Source organism: Excalfactoria chinensis, chromosome 10 (assembly GCF_039878825.1).
Source record: "Excalfactoria chinensis isolate bCotChi1 chromosome 10, bCotChi1.hap2, whole genome shotgun sequence".
Classification (NCBI taxonomy): Eukaryota; Metazoa; Chordata; class Aves; order Galliformes; family Phasianidae; genus Excalfactoria; species Excalfactoria chinensis.
The window spans coordinates 1,357,951-1,384,746 of record NC_092834.1 but is presented as its reverse complement, the minus strand read 5'-3'; the positions used below and the strand labels follow the sequence as shown (position 1 = coordinate 1,384,746).

Genomic DNA, 26,796 nt, shown 5'->3' with positions numbered 1-26,796 from the left:
TTTGCTTCCCTAATGTGCTGGAAAATCACATTGCTGTGCTCTAGGCAAGTAGAGAAGCCTGGAAATCTTTGTGAACCGGTGCATTCTGTCTGGCTAGTTTGGGGCTGCGCCTGCTATGGTAGGGCAGCAAGGGATTCTGCACAGAAGACAGGAATACGTTCTCATCTGGTTTTGCTCTTTTCAAACGTTGCCTGACTACTTTAGAGTTTGCTTTTCTAATGCCAGGTTACAGCTCCTGCTTTTTCATCCACACGTTTTACATTAGGTTTATTCTCTTTGTGCTGTTATCAAGACTTGTATAACTCAGAGAACTCTGCAGTTAATTTCTTCTCATTTGAAAGGAGTAATATGTGATGTTTAGAAATGCTTTGCAGTTGTGCTCTATGAGTTTTCCAGCTTTTATTTTTTCTTTTCGGTGGTCCCGGCTCAGTTTGTTGCCTCAAAACAAGCCTGTCTAGAGGCATTTATCTCTGACATATGTTTTCCTCTTTTGTTTTTTACTCCAGTTCCTCTTTGTTGATGCAGTGGCTGCGCTCGCTGTACAGCAGCTCCTTCAGTTCTGCTCCTGCAGCACGGCTGTGCTTTGGGCTTTGGCCAGTGAGCAGTTCTGCAGCTCCTCCTCCCCTCTGCCTAAAATGTTTCCAGGCGAGGAAGCATTGCGTTTCAACTCGCTAACTCTTCTTAATCTTTTCATCAGTCATGGCTCGCTGCAGGCTGGTAACCTCAGCAAGTAGTTGTAGCAAGCTGGCAATCCATCAGTTAAAGTTCCACAAGGCTCTTGTAGGACACGGCTGTGCCATCTAGTTCTTCATCCAGCTTTCGTGTTCCAGTGGCCCATAGCTCTTTCCTGGTATGTTTTAAAAATGCAATTCTGAGGGTTTTTTATGCTACTTTTATTTTCTCTCTTATTTGTCTCTTGTATTTTCTCCTCTGCGTTGTTTTTGCATTTCTCTGCATCCTCAGAATGAGCTGCTTGGTTTTCAGAGCCAGAATGAACAAACTCTTTTCCTCAGGGGAATCTTAATTTGTTGACATAGGTCTGTTCCCAGATTCTCATGCAGGAGTGAGCTCTCATCCAGGGGGGCAGAGTCACCTTTCATGAGGTGTGTGAGGGCCATTTGCAGGCAGCACATGTAGCAGAGCTGCAGACAGACTTCAGCCTCTGCTCATGTCCCAGAGTGAGCAGGAGCATATCTGCTCCAGTCCCAAATCCATGTCACGGGATCACAGCAATTGGAAGGGACCTCAAGAGATCACTGAGTCCAACCCCCTGCCAAACAGGTATAATTCATTCACTCTGTATCCTCACCTTTTGGTGTTCAGTAGGGGTTTGTAATACTTCAGGTCTCCCAACTCAGGTGGGTCTGAGATTCGTTACAACAGATGCTTTCTAACCAAAAAGGCCTACGGTCCAAGGGGAAAAAAATGACTGTAAAACAGGGGTGTGCACCAACACGCATTGCTTTTTTATAAGTATCTAAGGCAGATATTTAGATTGCAGCAAAAATTGGAGACAGATCATTAAGCCCTCCTTTCTCCCCAAAGCTGGAGCAATAAAAAGAAATGAACGTCTTGTTATGGGTTTGGAAGGGAGGGGTCTGTGCCCACAGCCGGTGCCTCGTGCAGCTCTCCTGGTGCTGAGTGTGTGCAAACTGAGCTGTTCTCTGGGGCTGGAGGAGAGGACAGGGGCTGGTTGCTGCAGCAAGCACAGTGTGTGCTGCCAGAGCACGCTGCTGTTCCAGCTGGTGCTGGTAGGGGGGATTTATCCCCTTGGTGCACCTGCACCTGCTGGATCCTGCCAGTCTTTGGGATGGCTCTTCCTCTACACCTTCATATTTACTACTCTTTCTAAACACTTTGCTCTGTTGGAGCCTCTCCAACCTTTGCTCTGATTCTGTCCGTGCAGCAGAGCCTCGAGGCCATAAGTGCTTTGTCCCTGTGTCAAGAGCTCTCACCATGGAGCTGTGGTTGCCCCATGGTCAAAAACACCAACTGCTGTAATTGTATTTCCCTCTATAAATGTGTAGACCTGTGCCCGCTTCTAAGCTACAGTTTAAGTCAATCTCAGTGTTGTAGGGGTAATATGGGTGAGAGGGCCTTAGCATCGGGCAGGGGGGGCTGAGGTTGTTGAGGACAGCAGTGAGAGCAGAGAGCTTCTCTGGAAGGAAAACAGATCGCTATAAATTTCAGCATGATAATAATTAACTTCTGCCTGAACTTGAGTCCTTCTGGGTGAATCAGAACACTTGAAGCCTTGCTTTGTGTTTGCTGTGTTGGAATAGCTGCTCAAAGGGGTTTGGTGTGGGATTCTTAGCTTCTGGAGAGGTTCTGGCAGTAGAAGAATTCTTGCAATGTTCTGAGTGTTTCATTTGTGCTTCCCTTTTATATCTAATTGTTATCTTTGTTAATTAATATTTGAAATCACTGTGTGTTATTATTCCCTGAGTGCTTAGTTGCCTGTGTGGTTGGCTTATGTTCTTATTCTCATTGACTTGAAAGTGTCCAGGCACAAAAAACAGCCACCCTTGGATTTAAATATGTCGATCTCCCTATTGTGTTGTTCACGATGTAATGCATTTCTTTGTTAGATGAAGATGAGGACGGTGATCGGATTACTGTCAGAAGTGATGAAGAAATGAAGGCCATGCTGTCCTATGTAGGTACAGTATGATAAATGTAGGCGCTTTCCCTGTTTATCAGCTTCTGTCCCTGTGTTTTTGCACATATCAGGTCATTAACGTGAGCTGCAGCATTCACAGTGTAATACTAAGGGTAGGTGTTTAAAAACTCTGTCATGTGAGATGTATGGTCATGCTTGACTTTTAAAAAAAAAAAAAGACTCGTACACTTACTGATCATATCATAAACATTAAGAATAATGCATCTTAATGACTTTTGCATTAGGTATAGTGCAGGCTAAATGGACTATCAATTTCTTGTATTTTTTATGCAGTACTTAAAGTAACGGCTCATTAAAAATGAACCCCTGGGCTCTAAAAATTTTTCAAAATCTACTTTCATCTGGAGACTGTTTCACCCCTCCTCACCGAGGAGTTTCATTGTAGCTGCAGGCTCAGTATTCATAGAGGATTTAAAGACACACTTTCTTGTTTTTTAGGATGAGAAATGTGCCTGTCTGTATCTTTATGCACGTAGATATCTGTAAAGTCTGTCAGGATACCTATAAATATCAAATCAGACTACAGAAACAATGCGTTTGGTTACTTATTGAAACAGAGTAATTTCAACAGAGCTCAGGTGTATGTTTCAGGTTGCAGATGGAAGTGAAAAAAATCATTTAACCTATTCTTTCAAATGAAATGGACAGCAAGAAAATAACAAACAAATAAGAAATGGGTCTTCTCTAAGTCAAATGGAATGGCAGTTCCTTGCAAAGTGCAATTCTGGTTACGTGAATGGCACTAACGTCAAACAAATCAGTGCCAGCCGTGACTGCTTTGGTTGGAGCCAGTGAGTGCAGCTCTGATGGAGGGCTCTGATTAGAGAGATTTGGAGCATTGTCCCAACTTCATTGTGGGGTGGAAGAAGGGCAGCATCCTGGGGCTGCGCTCTAGAACCGCTTGTGTGACTTTGTTTGCAGAGGAGGTGGGACCATTGCATTACTGGTTGGGTATTGAAGAGCGCTAAAACAGCTTTGGGAAAGAAAGGGAAAGGATGTTATGTTTGTTTGTTGGGTTTGGTATTGTTTGCTACGAGTAGATCACTGCAGCGCTTCCACAGTGGAGTTCTCTGCATTTATCACTGTTCCTCCCAAGGTGTCTGTTGCTTTGCTGTTAAACTGGAAAACTCACACCTTCCTGGCACAGCCTTACATTTAATTATGCCTTTTGTAAGGTCGCTTCTTTCCTGTGTTTCCAAGCGCACAGGTAAAGTTTCAGTACATTACAGTTATCATTGCTCAACTCTGCTTTCCCCTACAAATGATGGGATGTCTTTAAATGACTCCTTTCCATTTCAGCAGCTTTCCTTTTCTGGAAATGTTTGTTTTTAACTGGTTGGCCACTTTGTTTTGCAGTGGGAGGTTTTCTTTCAGATTAAGAATGAATGCATAATTCTCTGAAATTACAGACCTGTCCCGTGTAGACGTGATGTTATCGTTGCCAGAGCTGTTCTGAGCTATGCTGAACCCTTCATCTTTGGGCTTTTGGTTTTAGCATTTGACAGCAGGAATGCTTTTGGACAGTTCTGGAATTGCTTCAGAGTACCCAGAAATGCTTTGCATTGCGCCCATGCAGATGTTGTGGAATGGTGAATACAGCTGATCTTCAGTTGCACGTTGCAGTTAATTAAAGACAGGCACTGAGCAGTGGTGGGGCTGCACTTTAGCTGTTGTCTTGTATCGCTATAAAAAGGCAGTAATTTTTTTGACAGCCTCTGATTGGAAAGTTGCTTGCAGCTTTCTGAAAGCAAGGGGTACATGCTCTGGATCAATAACTGGCAAATTTTCCATTAAAAAGAATACCTGAACAATGTTCCAAATAGCCACTGGCATCTTAATTTTCCATGGAAACCTCAAATGCTCATATGTGGAGGACAAGTCATTTTCAGACAATTTTTCCAGACTACTTGTTAACAGTTATTGCTGTCCCAAAAGGTTGACAGCTTACATGATTGATATTTCATTTACTTGTCATCACCGGTTGAGTAATGCAGACAGCCATGCTTTCCTTTTTCCCCCTCCCCCCCCCTTTTTTTTTTTCCTGTAAGAAATGTAGTTTTGTGTATGTTCATTTTAGTTTATTATTCTGGAGGGTATGTAATATCTGTTTATACTGTATGTATATGTCTCGAGGTCATGGAGTGGCACCAGGAAAGTAGTAGTTAAAAAACAGCACAAGAAACCAACTTTGCCTTTTCTTGAGCAGTTACGGCATAACTGTTGGGTTCAGGTAACATAACCATTAGGTTCAGGCAGTGTCTTTTTATAGATGGGAATGGGAGTGGGTCTGGCTCGTTATTCATGGCCCCCCACAATGCAAAATGAGGTTGCAGGTAGTCCTGACTCCCAGAAAAACCCCACTCATTATTTCAAAGCAATGGGCTTCTCTAATGAATAGCTTTGTTCTGTATAAACACAGTGAAAGCATGCATCGTGGGGTTGTTTAAGCTGTGGATTTATATGTTTACATACTACTATGAACAAGATACCCTCCTCAGAAATCTTGTGGTGAGACTTTAATGAGGGAAATGCTTTTAGCAGCAGGCATTGTGCTAAATGTACACACAGGAGGTGGGGCTGGACGGATACTCATGCCCACAGCGATTTTCTTCATAACGTTTTTTTGTTACAAGAGGAAATTTCTTCCTGTTTCTTAGTGTGAATTAATAAAAAATTAAATATATATATATATATAAGGAAAAGAGGAGTACTGCAATATGTATCTGTGCAAAGCTTCTGGTCTGTTGCAGCAGGTCATGGTCTTTGCATTGTAAAGGAAACAGAATGAGGTTCTGCGCATCAATCGACTGCGGTGCCCATCTATAAATCTACTTAGCACAGTTCGCATGTTCAATCCCATCATCAAAGAGTGAAACATTTCAGTAGCCAGTCAACATCTTGCATTTTTTAAGTGCTCTAAGTAAAGAACGCTTGCCTTGTAGTAGATCCTTGGTGTGAGCAAAATACTCGTATTTCATCCAGACTTAGAATTTTTTTCCCTGTTGACATCCAGTCTTACCAATTTGAGTAATAGTATCACACAAAGTGGGAACAGTGACATTCTGAAGTCTTAGACCACACTCAGCTGGTGAGAATTAGCATGAAAGTCAGTGGAGCCACACTGATTTATGCCATGGAGATCTGGACCACCGCCAGCGTGTTCAAAGATGCACGGGGATTGGCGAAGAAATGTGCTTTGTGATGTGCTCTCGATATTTAACACATCACGGTGAGAGGTGTGTGGTTTGCAGGCACTGCCTGGGGAAAGGTTTGTCTGCTGTGTCAGGGCTGCTTTGCTTTGTCACCAGTCACAAGGTTCTGTGTTCTGTTTGGTTGGTGCTCGCTGCTTTGTGAGGAAGGTCTCCTTGAGAAAAGACTTTATTCGATCCAACTATTCATCTCATTGCTTAATGCCGCTGTTCATCCTCATGCCACATTAGGTATTTTCTATTTTCCTAAATATTGATGTTCTCAGATGCTTTTGCATCGCTCTTGTCCATGCTTAGCCTTCCTTTAGCAACGTGTTTACCCTGCAGATTGCTCTTAGTGCTCCCAGTAGAGCACAAGTGCAGTAGTCCAAGGTCTCCTGATGGCTGCAGTGGCTTTTCCATACCTTACTGTGCTTTAAATGAAAACAATAAGGGAACACATGACTTCTCTGCCTTTGTGGCACGTGGCCCCAGTTGCCCTGGCCATGCTTCAGCACTGCAGATTCTAGGATGGCTCCCAGATTCTTTTTCCCTTGGACTTTCCTTAATGTCGCTTTTTTCTTGGACTGTATTTGCTTCCTCATTTGACTGGTTTTCCCACCTTCTCCAGGCATGGCAGCTGCTGTGCTTGCTGTAAATGTTGTGTTTGCTCTGTCTGCTGCAGCATTCCCAGGTTTCAGGTGAGCCTGAGACGTGCATCGTTGAATGAGGAGCAGATTCCTGTGCTGCTTCTTGCCACCCCTTGGTTGTGTTCCTTTCATCCCACTCTGCTGTGGGAGCACTACAAGTGGTGAGGAAGCATTGCAGAGGCTGATATCTATAACGGCAGTAAAAAAATGTACAGTGAATTAAACAATCAGTAAGTGCACTTACTACTGTTCCTACATTACTGAGTAATCTCTTTTTTTTTAATCTCTTTGCAGTATTACTCCACTGTAATGGAACAGCAAGTAAATGGACAGTTAATAGAGCCTCTCCAGATATATCCAAGAGGTAATGCTTAACAAATTCTAATCAACAATGATTATATCAGTAAACTGTTTCATCAACAGTTATGTTTTCGAGAGGTTTAAATGCACATAACATGATGTTTACCTCTTAATTTGGATACAAGAATTCATTATTGTGGGGAGTGTAGTGAAAACTACATTTATTGCATATAAAATAGCTAATTTACTGGAGTAAATTAGACTAACAAGATTCCGTTTGCATAGTACATATTTACGTACATTTAAGAAACTCATTGACGATGGTTCTGCTTGTATTCAAACCAAAGCAGATGAATAATTTAATTTTGGGGTGCGTAGAAAGATTGGGTTTTTGTGTTTTTTTTTTTACGATTTTGTTATATATTTTAATATGATTAGTCATCCCAGCAGACTTGGGGAGTGTGACGTGTCACTATTAAATGGGATCCTGTCTATCACAGAAGCTCTGTGAATGGCATGTTTGATGGCATGTATTACAGCGGTTAGTGCAGTGCCATCGTGATCACAAGTGCTTTGATAGTTCTCTAGAACAGAGAAAGATGCAGTCAGTTCTGAGGGCTGAGGCAGTTGAAAAATAGGTCACTTCATCCTGAATAAAAATCCATAGGCAGCTGGCCAGGGTTTTGGGAACGTGCCGCACTCTCTGAACTCAAGTAATGGTTTAAAAACAGGGACGAATCCATTACATAATTCCACTGATTCATTCAGATTTTCTCAGTATCCAGTCTTTGAATCTGGCTCTTAATTGATGAAACAGATAAGCTTTAAATTCTCCAAGTAAATCTCCCAGCAATAAATTAATTGAAATAATTAAAAATTAAACTACTCTCATTTAACTGATATTATACAAATAATCATACCATGAGTTTCCCAATTAAACGTTCTAGACTTCCATTACTTACAACTCTCTGAAGTTTGAATTGGGCAATTAACCAACACTCCTCTCAAGCACGTGCTAACAAGGTCTCCCAAGGAGGCTGGGCTTCCGAGCAAAAAGAAGTCTGGATGCAAGGGGAATGCAAAGGGGGTACAACTCAGTATCACAGGGTCTGGCTGAGGGACACCTCTTAGTGTTACAGCAGATGACCCAAGTATGTAGGAACCCTTCCTGGGAATGCATGGCAGTGGAGTGTCTCCTTAAGGATATTTTGCAGGAGAAGCTCACTGGTTGGCACGGCTGTGTGTGAAAAGGGGCCATCGTGAGGTTACAAATCAGGCTTAACCTTTCACATTCTCCTTTGGGGGTAACTGGGTCGTTTCTGAAGAACCAGCCCAATGCATTCCTAATCCTTCTGCTGGCTCCTTTTTTGTTTGCTTTCCATCCAAAGGTGGTGATCTTTGACTATACAGATCCAGCATTCATTGGCATGCTGGTGATGGCCCTTAGCCACCATTGGCTCAACCACGCACATCTCCCTGCAGATGGCTTGCCATTACTTCTCTAAATTGCTTCAGAGCAGAGTTGCTGCTTCACCTTGACGCCTCATCAGTTACACGCAGCCTTTCTGCCTGTAACTGAAGGCCCTCCCTTTCTAAGAGCTTTCTTCCCAAGCCCTCTCTGCCCTTTCAGCCTTCCTCTGGCCTGTGGGGAAGCCTCCAGTAGCTCCAAAAACTCCAGTCAGCCATCAGCCATTTCCCACCTGCTGTTCTGTCTTGTCTTGGCTGCGCTCTTTTCAGCTAATAGTTCCAAGTTCTTTATTTTGTATATTTAAATAGATATATGAGTATGCACACACAAATCATGTCTATGTTATGTACACGTACATATATGTATGTGTATATACACACTCTCACTTTGTGTTCCGTGGAAGGGATATAGAACTCTGTACGTATATCTACATATAATAGCATATAAGATATATATAATTCAGATGTAAGTCAGAAAGATACCAGCATCCTAAAATTTAGCTCAAGATGTTGATTTTCGTCTCTTGGGGGAAAAATATGGCAATATCCTTCTGTGTGTTTTAGAATAGCTCATTGTTTCCCAGTTGCCATCTGGGTTTTTTTTCTGCCCATAGTTCTGTACTGTTTTCCTTCTTTAAGGCACACGTGGTAATTTCTAATGTCATTGAAAGGCACGTGGCCCAGCTTGGCCCTAACTGATGTGTTTAATAACTATCATCTGTGTCCTTCTGACTAATAAATAGTTCTGTTTCCTGCTGTCAAAAATGGAAGTGAAAGGCATCTGCATCGGAGAAAGAGAAAAATCAAATCCGTCCCTCCTCAGACAATCAATCAAAAGTGACAGGCCCTTTAACATGCCATTTGTAGGGCACTGCAGTTTGGAAATGGGAACTGTCTGTAACATGCAGCCAGGAGCCTCCGTGGCTTTCACGTTTGACAAAGGCACATCCACCAAAAGGGGAAACAAGGCAGCGTGCGGTTCCGGAGACCCGAAGGAAATCCCTTCTCCTCCAGCAGCACTTTCCACTCGCAGCCCAGATGTCACAGTAAGGTGCCACGTTTGTACGTCTGTGGCCAAAATGTGGCATTTTGTGCAGCTTGCATCCAGTATTTGGTTTCTTGAGGCTTGCTGCTCTTGCCCCAGTGTGTTTCTTCCGCGTTTAGAACAAGCTGTGTTTGACAACATGACTGATTTATGACACATGGCAGCTTGGTTCCTTTAAAACACTTCTTGCAAATAGTGCTGTTAAATGTCAGAAAAATACAGCGCGTAAAAATATAATGACATAAGATATTGATTTTAATTTGAATTACAAAAAGAATCTGATAATTTACTCCAACGGTTCTCTGAATTTTGATGTGTTTTAAGCAGAAATTAGAATTTATATTACATGGTGTCAGAAAGCTCTTAGCATTTATAAATGCTCACTCCTGCAAGTTAAAAATCCTGGTTCGTAATTCCCACTCTGGGTCTTGGGAGGCACTTTTCAATCATTTCTCTCTGCTAATTTTGGTGTCACCCTCATTTCTTTTTAAAAGATTCATTTTGAGCAAATTTGTAAATGGCCCTGATGTGTTCTACAATTTAGTCAATTACTGTTTCAGCCTGCAAGCCTCCTGGGAAACGGAACATACATGGCCTGAAGGTACGAATTTCAATAATTGTTTCAGTAAAGTTAGATGGATTTGTAATGCTGTGTTCCACTTATTGAAATGTCAAATAAAACTGCACTTTCTTGAGCTCTGACAAGCAGATTTTTTTGTGTGAGGGTGGGCGAGCGATTCGTCTGCTGGGTGTTGGCTGCAGTGTCCATATATGCAGTTTTAATAAAGATGGAATTGTTGCTTGCTTTTTTTTTTTTCTTTAAAGCACTGTTTGTAAGGTTCTTATATTTTAATATTCAGTTTATTAACTGCTGGCTGCTGCTACTTCAAAGAGTTTGGAGCAAAAATAGCACGTTCATTTGTTGTCAGTGACGTAAGGGAACGTGGGGCCCACTGCAGGGCCAGCTTTGGGGTTGTTTCAGCTCCATGCCGACTGCTCCTGGAATTCAGAGCACTGCCAACGTATCAATGGATCCCTCCGTTTTTAAGAATAAATGGTGGGCATCCCATCTCCTTCTGCTTTATCTGACTGTGTAGGAGAGCAGGATTGTGTTTTGTGGTCCGTGGGTTGTACAGCCTGCTAACCTACATACAGGCAAGACCTCAACCATCGGCATGCCTAGCAACAAGCTAATTAACCTTCGCAGTGAAATGAGAAATTCATGGCAAATTACAGGTTAATTAGAATAGTGTCCTCTGAACACAAACGACTGATAAAGATTCTTTTCCTGCCTGCAGGTAAATACGCGAGCAGGGTCTGCTAATAATAGCAGTTCCTCAGTCTCGGATTCCCTTCCAAGCAATAGGTAAGAGTCAAGAATGGGAGCGTGTGTTTTGTTTTCTTTTATTAAAACAAAATGGAACCTATGCACAGCTCTCACCAGCCTTAGGCTTGGTGTCGGGCAACTTTGTCAGTGTGACAAGTGGGCACACCGAAGCGCAGTGGGGAGGGCAGAATTAACTGGGACTCATAGACCTTGCTGGGCTCACACTGCTGGTTGTTAGGAGGGGTTTCTGCCAAAGAAACACGTCTGTGCTGGGTGTTCTGGGTGGGTTTGTCCTTTATATAAGGTGCTGAGATGCTGTTTATGGGTGAGCTACTTTAACTGGTGCAGTTGTTGCTGTGTGTAGCAAAGTCTGTATGTTCTGGTCTTCGTTGCTTATCTCATTAGGATTCTTTGGTGTACAAATTTGACACCCAGTTGGGTAAACTTGGAATTGTGGGATCAGACTTGGTGAGAAAGCAAAGCTTTCAGGTCTTTCTTTCTTCCATCTCTGATTTGAGCCCTGATTTCAAAACCCATGTTAAGGTCTTGAAATGCAAGAAAATAATTTCCCCTTTCTATGGGTCTGTCTTTAAATACTGGAGCATGAACTCACTGTTATTGCATGAATTGTTACAGAAACGTGTTACACTCAATATTGATTTTTATGATATATAATTTTATATTTATACACACACACATATAATTAAAAAAGAAAAAAAATGTGTGTTTTTAAAAGGGAATAAGAAAAAATCTGCCGCCTCTGTCTTCTTCACATGAGAGCATATCTGCAACATGGGGATAGAAACCTCCAGAGGTCCCTTCCAACCTAAATTATCCTTTGATTCTAATAAGCACACACAGGGTGCTACTGCACTGAGCTGAGCTCCAGCACAGCTTTTATCTCTGAGACTATTTTGGAAAGAAGTGACCAAGAGGAGGGAGCTCAGACACAGGCCCACTGCTGGGCTGGGAGGTGCTGCTCCCAGCTGTGATGGAGTGCAGAGAGGGGGCCATGCTGCCCGTGGGGCTGGGGGCTGTGCTGGAGCTGGGACATGGCACATGGCCCTGTCTCAGACCAGCCCTGGTGCTGTTTGGTGGCTTAGATGCTATGTGTTGCTTCCCGAGGAAAGCAAATAGTGTCTATAGGAGCGTTGTTCTGGACCGCAGTCCTTGTCCCAGCCCATCATGCTGCTGCACTAAATAAAGCTGCGGTGCTTTTGCTTTCAGCTCTTCCTGTACTTTGAGCTTGTTCTTAAAGTGCATTGAAAACGAGGCTTCTAGAAGGTTCTTGTCACCTTATTTGGTGGTTAATTGCCATTCCTTTTCTCAAACCTTCTGCACTATGAGTTTTGTTTTTGAAGTAATTGAAAGTCTCTCTTTGTTTCATGTTCACAAATTGTTAGTCATGAAAGATGACAAGATCAACTTATGTTTCCTTGGGAAACTTAATTTTTCTTTAAAGCAGTCGTGGGAACAAGAGGCCTATTAAAGAACAAAGCCACCAAATACGAAATCTGTGTTTTCAGTGTTCTTGTTAATAATGATCTGTGATCAAGACGTGTGTGTGTGCCTTTCAAGAATATATTATTTTGTACTTTTTTTTATATATACTTCAGTAGTAAGAGCAGAATGCCTCTTTGAGAGAAGCTTTGCAGAGGCGCTGCTCACAGGCAGCTTGGTGTGTCGAATGCACAAGGAGTGGAGATAGGAGCAGAGTGATGCTCTGGGGTGAGCAGAAGCCATTTGAAGCCATGGGTAATTTTTGCAGCCAGCAGCGTGGCATTTCCCTGGGGTTTGTTAGAGGTCTCTCACTAGAAAATAAATACAGGTCATTTTGCCTAATTTAAGGCAGCTTCCCTTGAAAAATAGAGGGGTCTGCAGTAGCCACGAGAGCTGGGCTGGATGCATGCGGCAGTGGGGACTGACCCCCTTTGTTTAGGGACTGAAATTAGTGAGGTTCTGAAACAAGGTAAGGTACCTGGAGGCCGTGGCTGAGCCCCGTGTTTGTTGTTGGTTTTATGAGCATATCTTCCTTTTTTCTCTTCATTTTGTTTTGAGCTGACAGACAATGAGTTCTACCTCAATGGCCGCTGTTGCCATGTATCTAAAAGCACTTGTTTGTTAAGGTGAAAAATATATTGATTCTCTCAACTATTAGTGCTCTTCCATTTCTACATGTGCAGCATCACTCAGCACTACTAGTTAAATATGCTCAGAATCCACAACCGTGGGCTTAAGCTGATGCCTTCTTTGCAGTGCGGTGTTGCTTCATCTTGTAGAGTGAAATGACATACTCATTACAATTAACTGCTGCCCTTTTTCTTTTTTGAAGCTTAAAAAAGTCTTCTGCGGAGCTGAAGAAGATCCTTGCTAACGGCCAGGTAGGTGCAGTGTGCTGGATCTTGGCTGCATCACATCTCATTGCTGCCTAATGCTATGGTGACTGACACCCCACAGATAGATGGAGGGATGCTTACTGCTCACTTAGCTGTAATGCCTTCTTTTAATACAGAACTGGAGAGACCATGAAAACCTTCACGATATGAATGAGTTACGTGTCCTGGTTTACTTTGATTGGCATAGCAATTTGCTTCCCATTTCTCAAAATGTGCTAATCAGATTTAGCTCCGAATAGATTGAAGCTCCTCATACATGTTGCGCTGCTGCCACAATTTCAGGGAGGAAAGTTAATCAATTTTGAATAACTAAGTCAACTGCTGGAGTGACCTTCGTGTTTTTAGAGCAGTAGACACTTAAATATGGGTTCTTGCAAGGAAGCTGTTCTGCCCTATTTGCAATCCTTTTATTCTGCGGCTTCTTTAAAAGCGACAAACAAGCACACGAGTCTAAGAACAACAACAAAACCGAAGCTGTAGAATGCTGCCTTGTTACTTTCTCATCCTGCTCCAGGCGTTCGGGTGCTGGCAGTTAGAAGTGAAAGGTTTAATGTAAAAGTTGATGGGCAGGGGAATGTCTTGGGCAAACGGAGCATCGTTTCTTACTCATTTTGAACCGAGTGCCTGGACAGGGTCACATAGTGCAGTGACTTTAAATATACACCATTAAATTAAACTACCTTTGAAGAATCCCAGATTCTTCAGTAGCAACATAAATATGTTTTAATGTTTGTCATAGTGAAAGCCCTTTGATAGCCTTGGAGGCAGGCACCTGTCCGTTGCGATCAAGCTTGCCTATTAGGCTCTATTGACTGAGACATCTGTGTCACTGCAAATAAAAGACTCTTATTGATTTTCTTAACTGCTGTTCACTTCCCCTCCATGTTTCGAAGGCTGAAATCTTAATTATCTCAGATGCGTATTCAGTGCCTTCACACAATGACCTCTCCAAGCCTCATTGGCATTTCATGAATCAAGTAGTTGTAGTTGAGCGTGTCAAGAAGATAAAGGCTGGTCTTCACGCTTGTCCTTCAGTATCACCTGTAACATTGTGGTCTAATAGATGAGAGTGCCCCTTTAAAATGTGAGTCTAACAGCCCCGAATTGCAGCCTTGCCTGTTTGGCGCTGCATCCTTTGAGTACAGCTCAGAAGTGCATTTTCAAGCCTGTCAGTGTTCCTTATGTGTGCAGACACGGTTTAATATTCACATTCTTTTTTTAATTTTTTTGCTGGGTGGATTTATTAATGTTCTTAAACTATAGATGAAGAACATAATTCTGTGACTAACTTAAAGTGATGCAGGTACTAGTGTGCTTCTGAGCTTTTAAAATGGGATGTGGTGGTTACTCCTGTATCATATCTCCTGCCTGGGATATTATTCAGAAGTAGAAATACTGAACATGAGTAAAAGCTGTTTTCTTGTGCTTGTGTCCATGAGCTGAATTTGGTGTTTAACTCGCTCCGAGCAACAGAGATGAGTGTGTTTTGTGCCCTGCAATAGACTGTTACAGATTTCTTTCCTGTGCAGTAGAATTTGAGAAAGATAGAAAGGAACCAAAAATCTTACATAAGAAGTTGCTTAAACCCAAAGAAAATTCGGAGCAAGTCTTCATCTTTTATTTAGCCTGCTCTGCACACATGAGAGATTGCATTATGTTCTGCAGAATTTGGTCACCGATCTGTAAGTGGGAATAGGTTTCTAGTTATAACCTTAACTTTTCCTCCTTTGGGGGATTACGTCACGTTTATCGTTACTTAAATATGGGCTGGGCTGTTATTTTTTATTATTTTTTGTCAGTTTATGCTTTCAGGCATTCATAATGCTGTCCCTCTCGTAGTTTCCATTTAGGTTTAATAAGGAATTCATATTAATCATTAAAAGAAGGGGACATGATTCTTCAAGATAATCAAATATTGACAGGTTAGAAATAGCTTTCTGCCCAGGTTCATTGATATAGGTGATGTGATATAAATATTTATTTCTTTTCTGTCACTCAGAGTAAATGCCACCAATTGATTCAGCATTGATATAGTGTCAACAGTTCATAAGAAACATTTGACTGGCTCGTGTTTTCCGATTAGTCTCTGCTCTATAAAGTGGGATTTACTAAATCTCTTCAATTGTCTGCTCATAGAGTGTGACTGCTTTCTGAAACCATTATTGCTTCGATTCCTAAAGCGAAGGTATGGCTACAGGACTTTGCCTCTGTCGGCCTCTACATGTAAAATAAGGATTAATTGAGCATTTTGCTTTTAATGATTTACAAGAGACTGACGCTGATTTCTTTCAAAAACATCAGGCATAAACGAGGGGCGTTTTGTTGCTGATCCGTAATTGGAGTCTGGTTTGCTTTTCCATTAATTCCATTAATATTGGCATCCAATCAAACTTGATTTTGCAGCTTTAATATTCCATCCCATGCCGTCGAGTTCATTGCTGTTATGTTATCATTTTGTGATTGAGAGTCCGGTTTTCCCAGTCAAATAAATAAATCATGGCACGTTTTTGGCACCTTTATTTGAGCCAGTAAATCACAGTTTCTCTCTGCTCCTTGTGCTGCTGGGGGCTCACAGCACCTTCCCCATTGCCCTATTCTTTGTGCAGAGCCCCAGAAGGAAACGCTTTTTCTTCCCATTCAGCAAGAAGGAGGAGAAACAAGAACACACTTTATGTCTCTCGTTCTGCTCAATTTATTGCTTGTAACTTGTGTGGCTACAGAAAAAAATGCTTCTTTTTCCCCCAAGAAGCAAAGATCCAGGTGTGCTCGTAGCGTGGTGGATTCATTTGATTCTCCTACAAGTTTTGTTTGTGAGAACATAGCCAGGAATATAGGAGAAATCTTTGTTGCTACTTCCAAGACTGGAGGATTAAGAAAGCCTTAAACACCAAAACGTGCTTTAAATTAATAGGTATAGCAGCCTGAGAGAAGTTATTATTAGAACAAGGGACCCCGGTATGTATTCTTCACGTATTTCAAACTCCATTCGTGAATTACTGTTTGTTCTGAAGTATCTTAACCTTGACATTTCAGTGGGCAGGTTCAGACAGTCTGAAGGTACCTGGCCCATGCTTAACCACGGGTAGGTAATAATGCAGGGTTTACTTCAGCTGTGAGCTATTTCTATTCTCTCAGAACTCAGAGGTTTTGCCTCACTGGAAGAAATGCATTACAGAAAGTGTTTCTTGTGGGAAACAAGCAGGTTCTGTTCTGGGACTGAACAAATAGAATACAGGTTTTGAAGCTCAGCTTTCCTGTCCTTAAAAGATGCTGTTTTAAATCAACTCAATATTCCATTTCTATGAGTACCAACTGGGGCATTTCAGCTCAGTGCCACCACTTATTTGTTCCATCTGAAGCCAGGGCAAAGTTCCTCTTATCTCACTGACATCGTATGGGAGTTGTATCATTGGGTTTTCTGTTGGGTGTCTTTTAACCACCCGTAAACTGCAGGAATTCTTCAAGCAGCCTTGCCAACGTTTAACTCGGTATCCTGAAAAGCACGACTTAAGCAAGCAAATTAATGATTTGGTCACAGATTGCAGCGGAAATACCAATTAAAAATGGGCAGTGCTCAGTTATCTGCAGTGAGAAGACATAGAGGAGATCTTTTTGGAACAGAGAACGTATGTAGCACAGAATTTATTCTGCTTTAAGGGTCTCTTTTTAGTAGGCATCTGCATTACAGAAACGTCTTCAGTGATTGTTTTGTAAGGCGATTTAGCCTGAGAATCAGTATAGCTCTATTTGTGTGTGATGAGGTCGAACTTGGATCTTCATCTGAATCTCTCAGCCATCCAGGTGGTGTCGGTAAGCTTCTGTGAAAATACATAGCAGAAAAGTCACACATTCCAGAATTTCCAATGTACGGTGCTTATACCTGGCTATTGCTTGAAGAACTGAGGACACTGCCGTACCTGGAAAGGCATCCCAGTGAGCAGAGACCAAAGCAAGTGGTTTGTTTTATATCTCAAGGAAAATTGCTTTTTATTGGCTAGTATTTAAAGACTGTTCTTGCTTCCTCATATTTGCGTTAGTTAGGTGAGTCAGTTGTAATGTAAATTAAGCACTGCAAAGTAATCCTGATGGCAGAACTGTCCTTCAGTTAGTATCAATTATGCTGATTCCAGAATAAATCAGGAACTTTTCTAGCCATGCTTGAGATGACAGTTTTTCTGTTGGATTGTTTCCATTCACCTCCAACTTTGGCTTTGGTTATGTGCTGTTCTGGAGACCCTTTTCCTATCAGTTATCTGTGACCTGACCCTCTTCAGCTATATTATATCATTCCATTTTGACACCTTTTATCAAACTTTAATGAAATGACCCAGGCAAACAAATTGTCATTAAACTTTCCATCACTTTGTCCCTTGGTATCGTCTTTTATAAATTGGACAGCAAATGTTGTATTGATCTTCTCGTTCTTGCAGCTGAACTTGAAATGACCCAGACTGCTTGTTGTTTATGGCCTAGAGTTGCTTTTCCTTGACATTTCCATCCACAGCATGACATCTCTTTTGTTTTTCTTTCTTTCTTGTGGAGATGAATGAACAAGACATACGGTATCGAGACATCCTCGGTCATGGCAATGGAGGCACGGTCTACAAGTGAGTGTTCAATTTCATTTAACGTGTTTGAAAATAAAATGTAAGTGCTTTTCTTTTCCCCGTTTCTTTCCCCCCACCCCATTCATGTATGCAGCGAGATGTAGGTGGGCCATTACTGCTGTGCAGAAAAGATTATAAAAGAAATTCTTAATATAAACTTCTTAAGAATTCTCTTTACATATTTACAAGGTATCTGCTTTTGGGTGCCGTGAGGGCTGGTGCATTTTTATTATCTTTTTAATGCTTAGCTTGGAATCCCTCCTGGGTAACAAGTTAATGGTTCACAAGTGGAACTTGAAATGTCCTGAAGCATAATGAATTGCCTTTGGTATTTGCAGTGCCATTACTCTTGCTGGCTCACCACGCCCTGTGCAGCCCGGCGCTGAGTGACACCAGTGGGACGTGGTGACACTATGGCTGTGCCTCTTTCCAGCAGTTCTAAATTAGTAAATACCCCTCTCGCTGTTGCAGTGACTTCTCTCCCCTTTGAGAAGCTTCACACGCAGGCTGATGAATACATTAAATGATCAGCTCCCCCAAATTTTGGTGGTGAAGCTTATACCCTGCAGCCAGTATTAATTTTAATATTGTAAAGATTATAATAGCAGAGAGAGAGTTTTCTCGACAGGAAAGTCTTTCTCATGCATAGTGCAAAGTTTAAACTACATAATGTAATATCTGGTACTTAATAGTCTGCAGTGGTGTATGAAAAATATTCCGCTAGGAATTAAGAAATCCATACTTTGTATGAAAGCCCTGAGGGAGTAATAAAGGTTTCCTCCGGAGAGCTATTTACCATATACAGTAACCCAGCATCCCATTAGGATTTTGTTTATACCTTATACATTCTAACTTTGATATTAACGTCTTCTAAAAAATGTTTTAAAAGCTACGGTGCATTTAGCTTAATTTGTGATGGGCTGCCAGCATAATAAACAATCCGCCTGGGTCTGCCTGCAGAACTTCTAGCAGAAGTGGACTTTGTTAACCTCAAAGGGACAGCAGGAGTGTTTGAAGGGACTCTTTAGAAATTAGGTTAGGCTTGAAGCTCATTCACCTTCTCTTGGGGAAGGATATTCCTAGAACAAGCAACTAGCACAAACAGGCTTCTTTTCTTTATGATAACATTTGGAGTTGGACTCGGTGATCCTTATGGGTCCCTTCCAACTTGGAATATTCTGTGGTTTCGTGACTGTGAGAGAGAGCATTGAACTGAACAGCTCAGCCAGTGATGCCTTGATGTTTTCTGGCTTGGGGAAGGTTCCTCCCCATCCCCATACACTGCTGCAGCTCCTGCTGTGGGTGGGAGTGGAAGAAGCATGGCCCAGGGGGACTGTTTGTTGGGGGAGGCACCTGAGGCCAAGGTAGGGAAAAGAAATAGCCCACAAAGGGGGGACCCCTCTTACATCATTGTTGCCAAATTTTGTATGACTTTCTGTAGCTACTTAGCTGAAATAGGAGTTAGCAATGTGAAACAGCAGCATAAGGATGGCCCTACCAGCTTGTAGCAAAACTCTCCTTCATCCTGCATCTGATGGCAGCCAAAGTCTAAGGAATGTAAAGTAAGGCAAATGAATGTGTGCTTTGCTGGTCTTTTTGCATTAAGATCTCCTGAACTTGGGATCTCTCGGTAAGCTTATTGTGCCTTGCACCCACAGAGCTGCTCTGCTCCTTCCTTGCTGTGTGTAACGGCCTACCAAACAGCATGGTGCCTCTGGGTACAGAAATTGATATAAAAATACCTCTTCCTCCATAGCACTGCCACATGCATCGTGTGTACTCCACCTTTTACAAAATTTGTATGAGAGGTTTGGTTGAAACGCTCTGTAGAGCCAGACGTGCACCTCTAGGCGTTGTATTTCTGTGGGGCAGGATAGTTACCTGCCAGCTCTTTGTTTCGTGTTCTTACACGAATGGTTTCCTCATTCAGTGACTCTGCTGGTAACAGTCTGCAGCAGTGGGGAAGCACCAGGGGTGTGAGCATTGAAGGTGCAGAGGATAATAGCATAGGAGGGAGTGCAAGATTGTTTGTGAGTGTCAAGTTGGTTGCAATTTGGGGAAAGCCAGAAGTCAGACCTGTAAAAACACGAGCCCTTCAGTCTTTCTCTTTTTACCGTATTCACATTTTAAACTGGTGATTGCAGTGACTTTGCAGTGTTCTCTCCAGTGTAGGTACCATCCTTCATAGCTCCAGGGAATGGGCACCATTTTTGTGTGAATCATTTGAATCACGTTCCCAAAGCCTGAACTTTTCTTTGCAATGCAAATAATATGAAATATTTGCATTCTCCCGTTTCCTCCCCAAGCTGGGCTGCTCCAAAGCTTTGTGTTCCTCTCGTGCCTTCTCACATTTGTTTCTTGCTGTGTTGAAGAGTTGCACCAGGTGACTCTTATATCCCGGAAGAGCTGGCAGTTGCCATTGCTGCAGGGAGCTGCCATTCCCCACACTGTGTGAAAAAGCAGGTAGAGCACCTCCCACCGTAGCAATCCCCCCTTGGAATGGGGAGCCCATTTTCCTAGCTGAAGGAGCGGCCGTGCTGCACAAGCCAATAGGAAATTGCAAAATGGAATATATACAGGTAGCTGGATTGCACCAGTCATAGAGAGCAGCCCGCTTATATTTTATTCCAGTAAATCAATGAACATTTGTCAAATAAAATTAATTGCAAACGTTTGGCTGTTTTCCTCTTCCAGCGTTCCTTGCTGTCGGTTTGTTTCAGAAGAGGCTGCGTGTAGTATTGATTGGAGCCTAAAGAATGGCTGTGTGCATGTAGCATCTTTTTCTTTCTCCCCTTTCTTTCTTCCCAGCTCTTTATACTAAGTCATATCCATTATGGCAATGATGTATTATCCGCATTCAGCAAACAAGATAGCGTGTCGCAGGTTGCTGAGCAAAAATTTTCAGCCTCTCTTTCCACATGAATTAACTACTATTGAAATAGTTTATTGAGATTGAAGTATTGATCACTTTTCGTGCCAACCTTGGCTTAAGTGGGGAGAGGAGAGGTATTTCTGTTCTCTTTCGAAGACGCAATGTTTAGTTAGAAAATTTGTTTCATTTGTTTGGGTTCTTTACAGCTGCGACTGTTTTATTGCTTGGAGAAGAGGTGTCTTAGCTTTATTTTTATGACAGCATAATTATACTTTAGAAATACACTTGATTACTGTGTGTAGCGAAATTGTTCCAGTATATTGGCTCAGCCGATATTGCTATACAAACAACTTTTCAGTCAATTGAGCCTGGTAAAAAATCAATACTTTATAGCAATATTTCTAGTGAGAACTTGCTGAATCTGAATGTTTTTCCTTTCCTGAAAGGAGAAGGGATTCTCATAGTTCTTTGACCTCCTGTTTTTCCCCAAGATTTTGGTACAGTATTATCTTAATTGAGGAATGATGACAGAATCACGGAATCATGAAGGTTGGAAAAGCCCTCTGAGGTCCCCAGCCCGCCCCACCGTGCCCACTGCCCACATCCCCAAAGTTCTGGAGCACCCCCAGATACGGTGACCCCCCACACTCCTTGGGTTGCTGTGCAGCGCAGCGCTGCTCTTCGGGAGAGTAAATTGTTCCTGATACCCAACAGCTGTAGTGTTAGATATGGCAAAGTTGTTTAATAATTCGTGTTTTTGTTTGTTTGTGTATGTTCAGGAATGTGTGGACGTGCAGCAGATCCAAAGCTATATATTCAAAAACTGTCTTTGAATACGCGGTCAGAAAGCAGGAATTCTTCCACTGGTGTGCAGTAGAGGCATGTACCCTATCAAGAAAGTGGTGAAATCTGCTGCAGCAAAGGCAGGAAGCACCCCGGAACCTTTCTCCACTGCTTCCCATGATTGCAGTTTATTGGCACTGGGATTTGCAGTTTCTCTGGAGCGCTGTAGGTCCGGTGCTGTGGGTTCACACAACCTGACAGCTTTGCAGCAGACCTTCCAATTTATCATCAGCTGATTCCTAGAAATTGGTGGGATGGAGAATGTATGTTCTGGGCTGCCTCACAGCACAAGTCCCATACCAGCGCACTTGGGGTATTAAATTGCTTCTTTAGAGAAAATAATTAACGAGCATACCAAAAGGCATTTGAAGTCTGTACTTCTCAGCAGCATCCTTCAGATCCACTGTTGGCTGCAGAGCTCTGAGAGACTCCTTTTTTTGGTAAGATTCTTCCTTTACTTCAATGAAAGAATGTTTCTGATGTTCTACGTGTGCTACGTCAAATTGCTCAGAAGAAAAAGTAGGTAGCTGTGTGTGTTTTGCACCCAAGTGTTAGGCAGTAGATCATGAGCAGATAGTTACGGTTGGATCTGCCATGTTAGAGACTTCCAGAGCATCACTGTTTATAAACAAGCAAGAGGAATATTTTTCTTATCTCATTTTCAAGTGTTTGCTTTTTAATTGTAGGTAATGAGAAAGAAGATATTCCTAGATAATAGCGTAGAGGTTTGTGCACCTAGGATTGCTTTTTAAAGACGTATTGTGTATGGTATGTAGGAATGGTATGTAAGTATTCTGGGCTCTGTTAGTGGAGTCTTAAAGAGCAGCAAGCTCTTGTACTGTAATAAACGTAAAGTCCCAATGATGCTGTAATTAATTTGAGGTTATCTAGAATCTGGAAGAGAGGGAAGAAGAGGAGAGAATGACTTCTCATCTTAGCAGAATGCTCTTAAACCAGACGGCTTCACTTTAAGCTGAGTGATTGGAGGAGAAGCGGCTGCTGCTGATGTGCAGCCTGAAAGAGTGGCATAGCCAGGGAAAGAGCAGATAGATGGGGAACTTAATTTGTTCGAGTCATTTACTTGAGTGCTTCTGCTGCTAGGTTGAGTTGTGCATTCCAACATATGCCCGTGTCTTCATTCTATCTCAGCCAACCTCGGGGTGCCCCATTAGCACGTTAAAGATTGCGAGTGGCGAGACAGCTGGGATGTGGATCTCCTGCCTGACAGCCTTGCAAGCGGTGCTGCTTGAGCACGGCAGAGCCGTGAGTGAGGAGCAGCTCTGTGTGCTGGGACGGCTGGGATTTATTGTCGTCTCGAGGAGCCGTGGCTCTGTGGGGTTTGCTGGTTTGTCCCAGGGCTTCCAGTGCACAAGGCTGCCATGAAGGAGCTCCTGCCAGAGGCTCGCTGCAGTACGGCTCAAACCTCAGCAGAGCCCTTGTCTTCTTGTAGCTCCCTCTTGTTCTTCCCAGCTTCCATTCACTTCTGGTTTTCTGTTGCAAGCCTCGATGCTGTGATAATGTCATAGAATCACTGAGGTTGGAAAAGACCTCTGAGGTCATCCAGTCCAACCATCCACCCATCACCGATGTTTCCCACTAACCCGTGTCCCTCATACAGCATCAAAATGTTCCTTGCACGTCTCCAGGGTCAGCGACTCCACCACCTCCCTGGGCAGCCCATTCCTGCACCTGACCACTCTTTCAGAGAAGTTGTTTTTCTTGACGTCCAACCTGAATCTCCCCTGGCACAACTTGAGGCCGTTCCCTCTCATCCTTTGCCCCATCTTAAGACACTTTAATTCTCCGATCTTTCAGTGCTGTTTGCAGAGAGGACCTCATTGTCTGCATCCAGCGAGGTCAGCAGAGACTCCAGCTGATGTTTCCCCGGGTAGCAGAGCAGTGACCAAACCCACCTCTGCAGCCGTGCCCAAAGCATTGGGCTCTGGCTGTGTGCCGCCAGCTTTGCCCTGCGCAGCGCTGCTCTGCAAGGGGAAGGATGGAAAGGTAAAACGTCCTCATTTGTGCTCAGCACATCTGTCTGCACCTCACAGCTCCCTGCAGTCCTGTGCTACAGCTGCGGAGGCATTTTCATTTAGTTCCTCCCCCAAATTACATTCATTTGCTGCTCCTCGTGGTTATTTCGTTTTATTTTTAGCACTGTGGCGATCATAGCTGAGCTGAGTTAGAAATACTCCGTGGCATTTCTGCATGTTGTCACTGCAGTTTAAACAAGACTGACCAGCGATTGCTGGGCACTTGTTTCTCCTGACCCCGGCCACCACTTGCCTGCCTCATAAAATCTGTTATGCACAAAAGTGCGTAAAATGAAGATAAAGTGCCTCCTTCAAGCCTGACAAAAACCATTCCTTTGCAGAATGGTAGCTGCAGTGAAAGTAAATAAATGAATGGACAGCAATCACAGCCTAGTTGATGAAACTGTTCAATTAAAGCACAGGCATTTACATGGTGTAATTTCCCTAAATTGCCAATGAGCCCCTTTAGACACAACCAGTGTTCAAATTGATTTCAGCATTGATTTTGGCTGAAGCTGATAAATTTCTGCTTGTTAGTTAAAGTAATTTTGCAGAAGACTTTGTGCTGTGGTATTGAAGTGTTCATTTAGCTGATGGTTAAAAGAGGAGTTATTTACAGAGGGTTCTACTGTTGTTCTGAGATGGGACAATTCCCCGATCATCTTTTTACTTTTAATTTTTTAAGCTTCAGTATGCAATCAATAGGTTATTGAAACTGATTAAAATGTATCCAGCCAGCTGCCTATGGCTGTTTAATTAGAAACTGGATGATTCTTAAATTAAAGTCGGTTTGTTTGCATTGTGTGGCCGTAGCTTGGAAGAGAAGGCAAAGAGTAACCCCCAAGTTTGCCCTCAGTGGTGCTGCAGGAGGCAATGGGTGAGTGCAGTGCGATTCTCATCGCAGCTAGCCTTCACTTAGGCAATACCGGTTGTTTCTTGGTTACAAATGGCCATCTGCTCCTGGGACACAGCTGAGACCTTCCTGGGGTAGGGCTGTAGCCCCTGCTTGGGGTCTTTTTGTGATGCTGTGAATTGTGGTGGAGGTGATGGTGTTTTTTCTGGATACTTTGTTCCATACTCAATTGCTCTGGGTCCTAAAGAGCAGAATGGAAGGGCAACAATTTCCCGGAAATGTTGGTCTGTTGTTGTAATTAACACTTCCGTGCAGCCTTCCTACCTGAAAGTGATCTATGGTGCGAACTAAAAGCTATTTCAGGCATTACTATGAATCGTGGAGTCATGGAACGGCTTGGGCTGGAAGGGACCTCAAAGGTCATCCAGTTCCAACCCCTGCTGCGGGCACAGCTAAATCAGACACCGGATGGGGTTGCCATCCAGCCTGACCTTGAACATCTCCAGGAATGGGGAATCTGCAGCTCTTTGGGCATACCTGGAAAACTTTGGCTCCTTGTCACAGTTCTCTCCTCCCACGCTGGTTGTTATGATCTGCTTTGTGTTTCCTGAAGGGTTGTTTTGCTGTGATTACGTCATGAACACGTGATGTGGTGCTGCAGACCATCCAGCTGTAGGTGAAAGGCAGACACCTCAGTTACCATCACTGTAGGATGCGATGCACTTCTTGGCCCTCTCTGTTGCTTCAGATGTCTCCCAAAAACTGCATTGGGTTCACGCTGAACTGATGGCCCTGAGTGGTTGCAACAGAGAAGGTGGATGGGTGGAAGTGGTAACAGATGGAGGTAATAGGAGGTTGTGAGTGAGTGAGAGAGGTGAGGGGTTCATTCTGTTGCTCTCCAGCAGGGATGCCAGCGCCTTCTCCTTCTCCCAGAGATGGTTTAAGTGAAACATTTCACTACTTTCTGCATTTTCTTTCTGCAGCTGTTAGCTCCAGTTTTGCTCTTTTAAAAAGTTCAGAATTTAGATACCAGCGTTTTCGATTTGTTTTCTGGTTTAACAACAAATCATTTTGCAATCAGTGCTCAAGCATCTGTAATGGGATTTTAGATAGAGGGGAGGTTGGCATAGATTGCTGTTCGTACTAGCACAGTCCCCATAAAAGCTCCTTTTTACAACTGCTGTGCACTTTGGATTTCCTGTTTTAACAGCCAGAGAGTCAGGCTAATGTGTTTGTCTATTGCAGGAGGCAACAACTGTCAGAGTGTTTATTTCCTAGAAACAATTTGAATCTGTTTCTTTAGATGGCCATTGAGTACGTGACAATCCCATCATTAGGCTGCCAGGGCCTGACCAGGAGCACTACAGGCGGTGACAGTGCTAGGAAAATGGAGGGGAAAAAAGGAAAAATTAACAGGAAAGCAAATCTGCGGGTGATTTGCTGCGTATAGTTTGCAGCTGGTGGCTGGCGTGTCGTTCTGCAGTGCATAACACTTAGAGGAGTACGCTCATCTCGTGTGACACTGACACAGGGATTTCGCTCTAGGTTATGTCTCATAGGGCAGGAAAGTGTTGGTCTGCTTCCCTACATCTGAAGGTGTTGCTTGTCAACAGCCATCGCTTTCTGTGATAACACTTTAGCTCAAATAAGGGCTTCTCTCTACGTGGTCATTTCTGGGAGAAAATGCCCTCCCCAAATCTCCTTCCCAAAGATGACTGAATGAGGCACAAGAAAGGCAGGACATCCCCATCCTTGAGACGTCAGTACAGGTGGGGTGCAGCACCCAGCACTTCTGCTGGAAGCAGTGTGCATGTTAAAGCAGAGTGCAGCACAACGGTGAGGGGCACACTGCTGGCTTTTTGTGGGGCAGTAGGGTAAGAGCAGCTCTGCGTTGTGGCACGAGCTGTAAGTTTCTTTGTGCTTTGGCTGGATGGTTGTGCTGCTTCCCAGCTTCCCACCCTCACATCGCTAACGTGACAGCGCTGTCAGTACATCATTTTGTCATATTTGCTGATGTTAGTTATATTTCTAGGAAAGGAAGGGACTGACTCATTGGTGTAGCAGACAGGTCATGGCTTCCCCTTGAATCATTTGGTCTTGGCAAGGAGTATCTTATTGATTAGAGATTGCTTCCGTGGCTACTGGGGGAAAAAATAGGAGAATATATCCTGGTGGCCACATGAGCAGATGGGGAGAGCAGGGCTGCATGGTGGGCTGCTGAGGGCTTCTGCAGAGCTGTTTTGCATCATGATGTAATAATTAGTACCGTTTTTGCTTCTAAGAGGCTGTATTCGTTCTGAGTTTCTAGATAACATTGCATGCTTGAAGTGCATATTTTAGGACAAGCTGATGAGGAAGCTGAAGGATCTCTGTGTTATCAGTCTGCGCTTTTAAGGTGACCGTCCTGAAGTCACACAGGTATGGGTGAATGCTTTGCAATTAAAAGTGAGAAAGCAAATTGAAAATGGCCGTTTCTCTGGAGCGCGTGCAGTGCTGAAAGCTGGAGTCAGTTCTTTGCCCTGCAAGAAATTCCAC

The 26,796-nt window shown here is 43.1% G+C and overlaps 1 protein-coding gene across 1 annotated transcript in view; it reads left to right on the top strand.

The window, feature by feature from the left end:
* The window catches only part of MAP2K5 (mitogen-activated protein kinase kinase 5), a 108,687-nt gene that overhangs the window by 6,161 nt on the left and 75,730 nt on the right, over window positions 1–26,796 (top strand). The window contains exons 3-8 of the mRNA XM_072345419.1: window positions 2,589–2,656; window positions 6,813–6,882; window positions 9,891–9,931; window positions 10,629–10,696; window positions 12,990–13,038; window positions 17,596–17,660. Coding sequence (XP_072201520.1) covers window positions 2,589–2,656; window positions 6,813–6,882; window positions 9,891–9,931; window positions 10,629–10,696; window positions 12,990–13,038; window positions 17,596–17,660 — 361 coding nt within the window. The remainder of the gene's footprint in view (window positions 1–2,588; window positions 2,657–6,812; window positions 6,883–9,890; window positions 9,932–10,628; window positions 10,697–12,989; window positions 13,039–17,595; window positions 17,661–26,796) is intronic.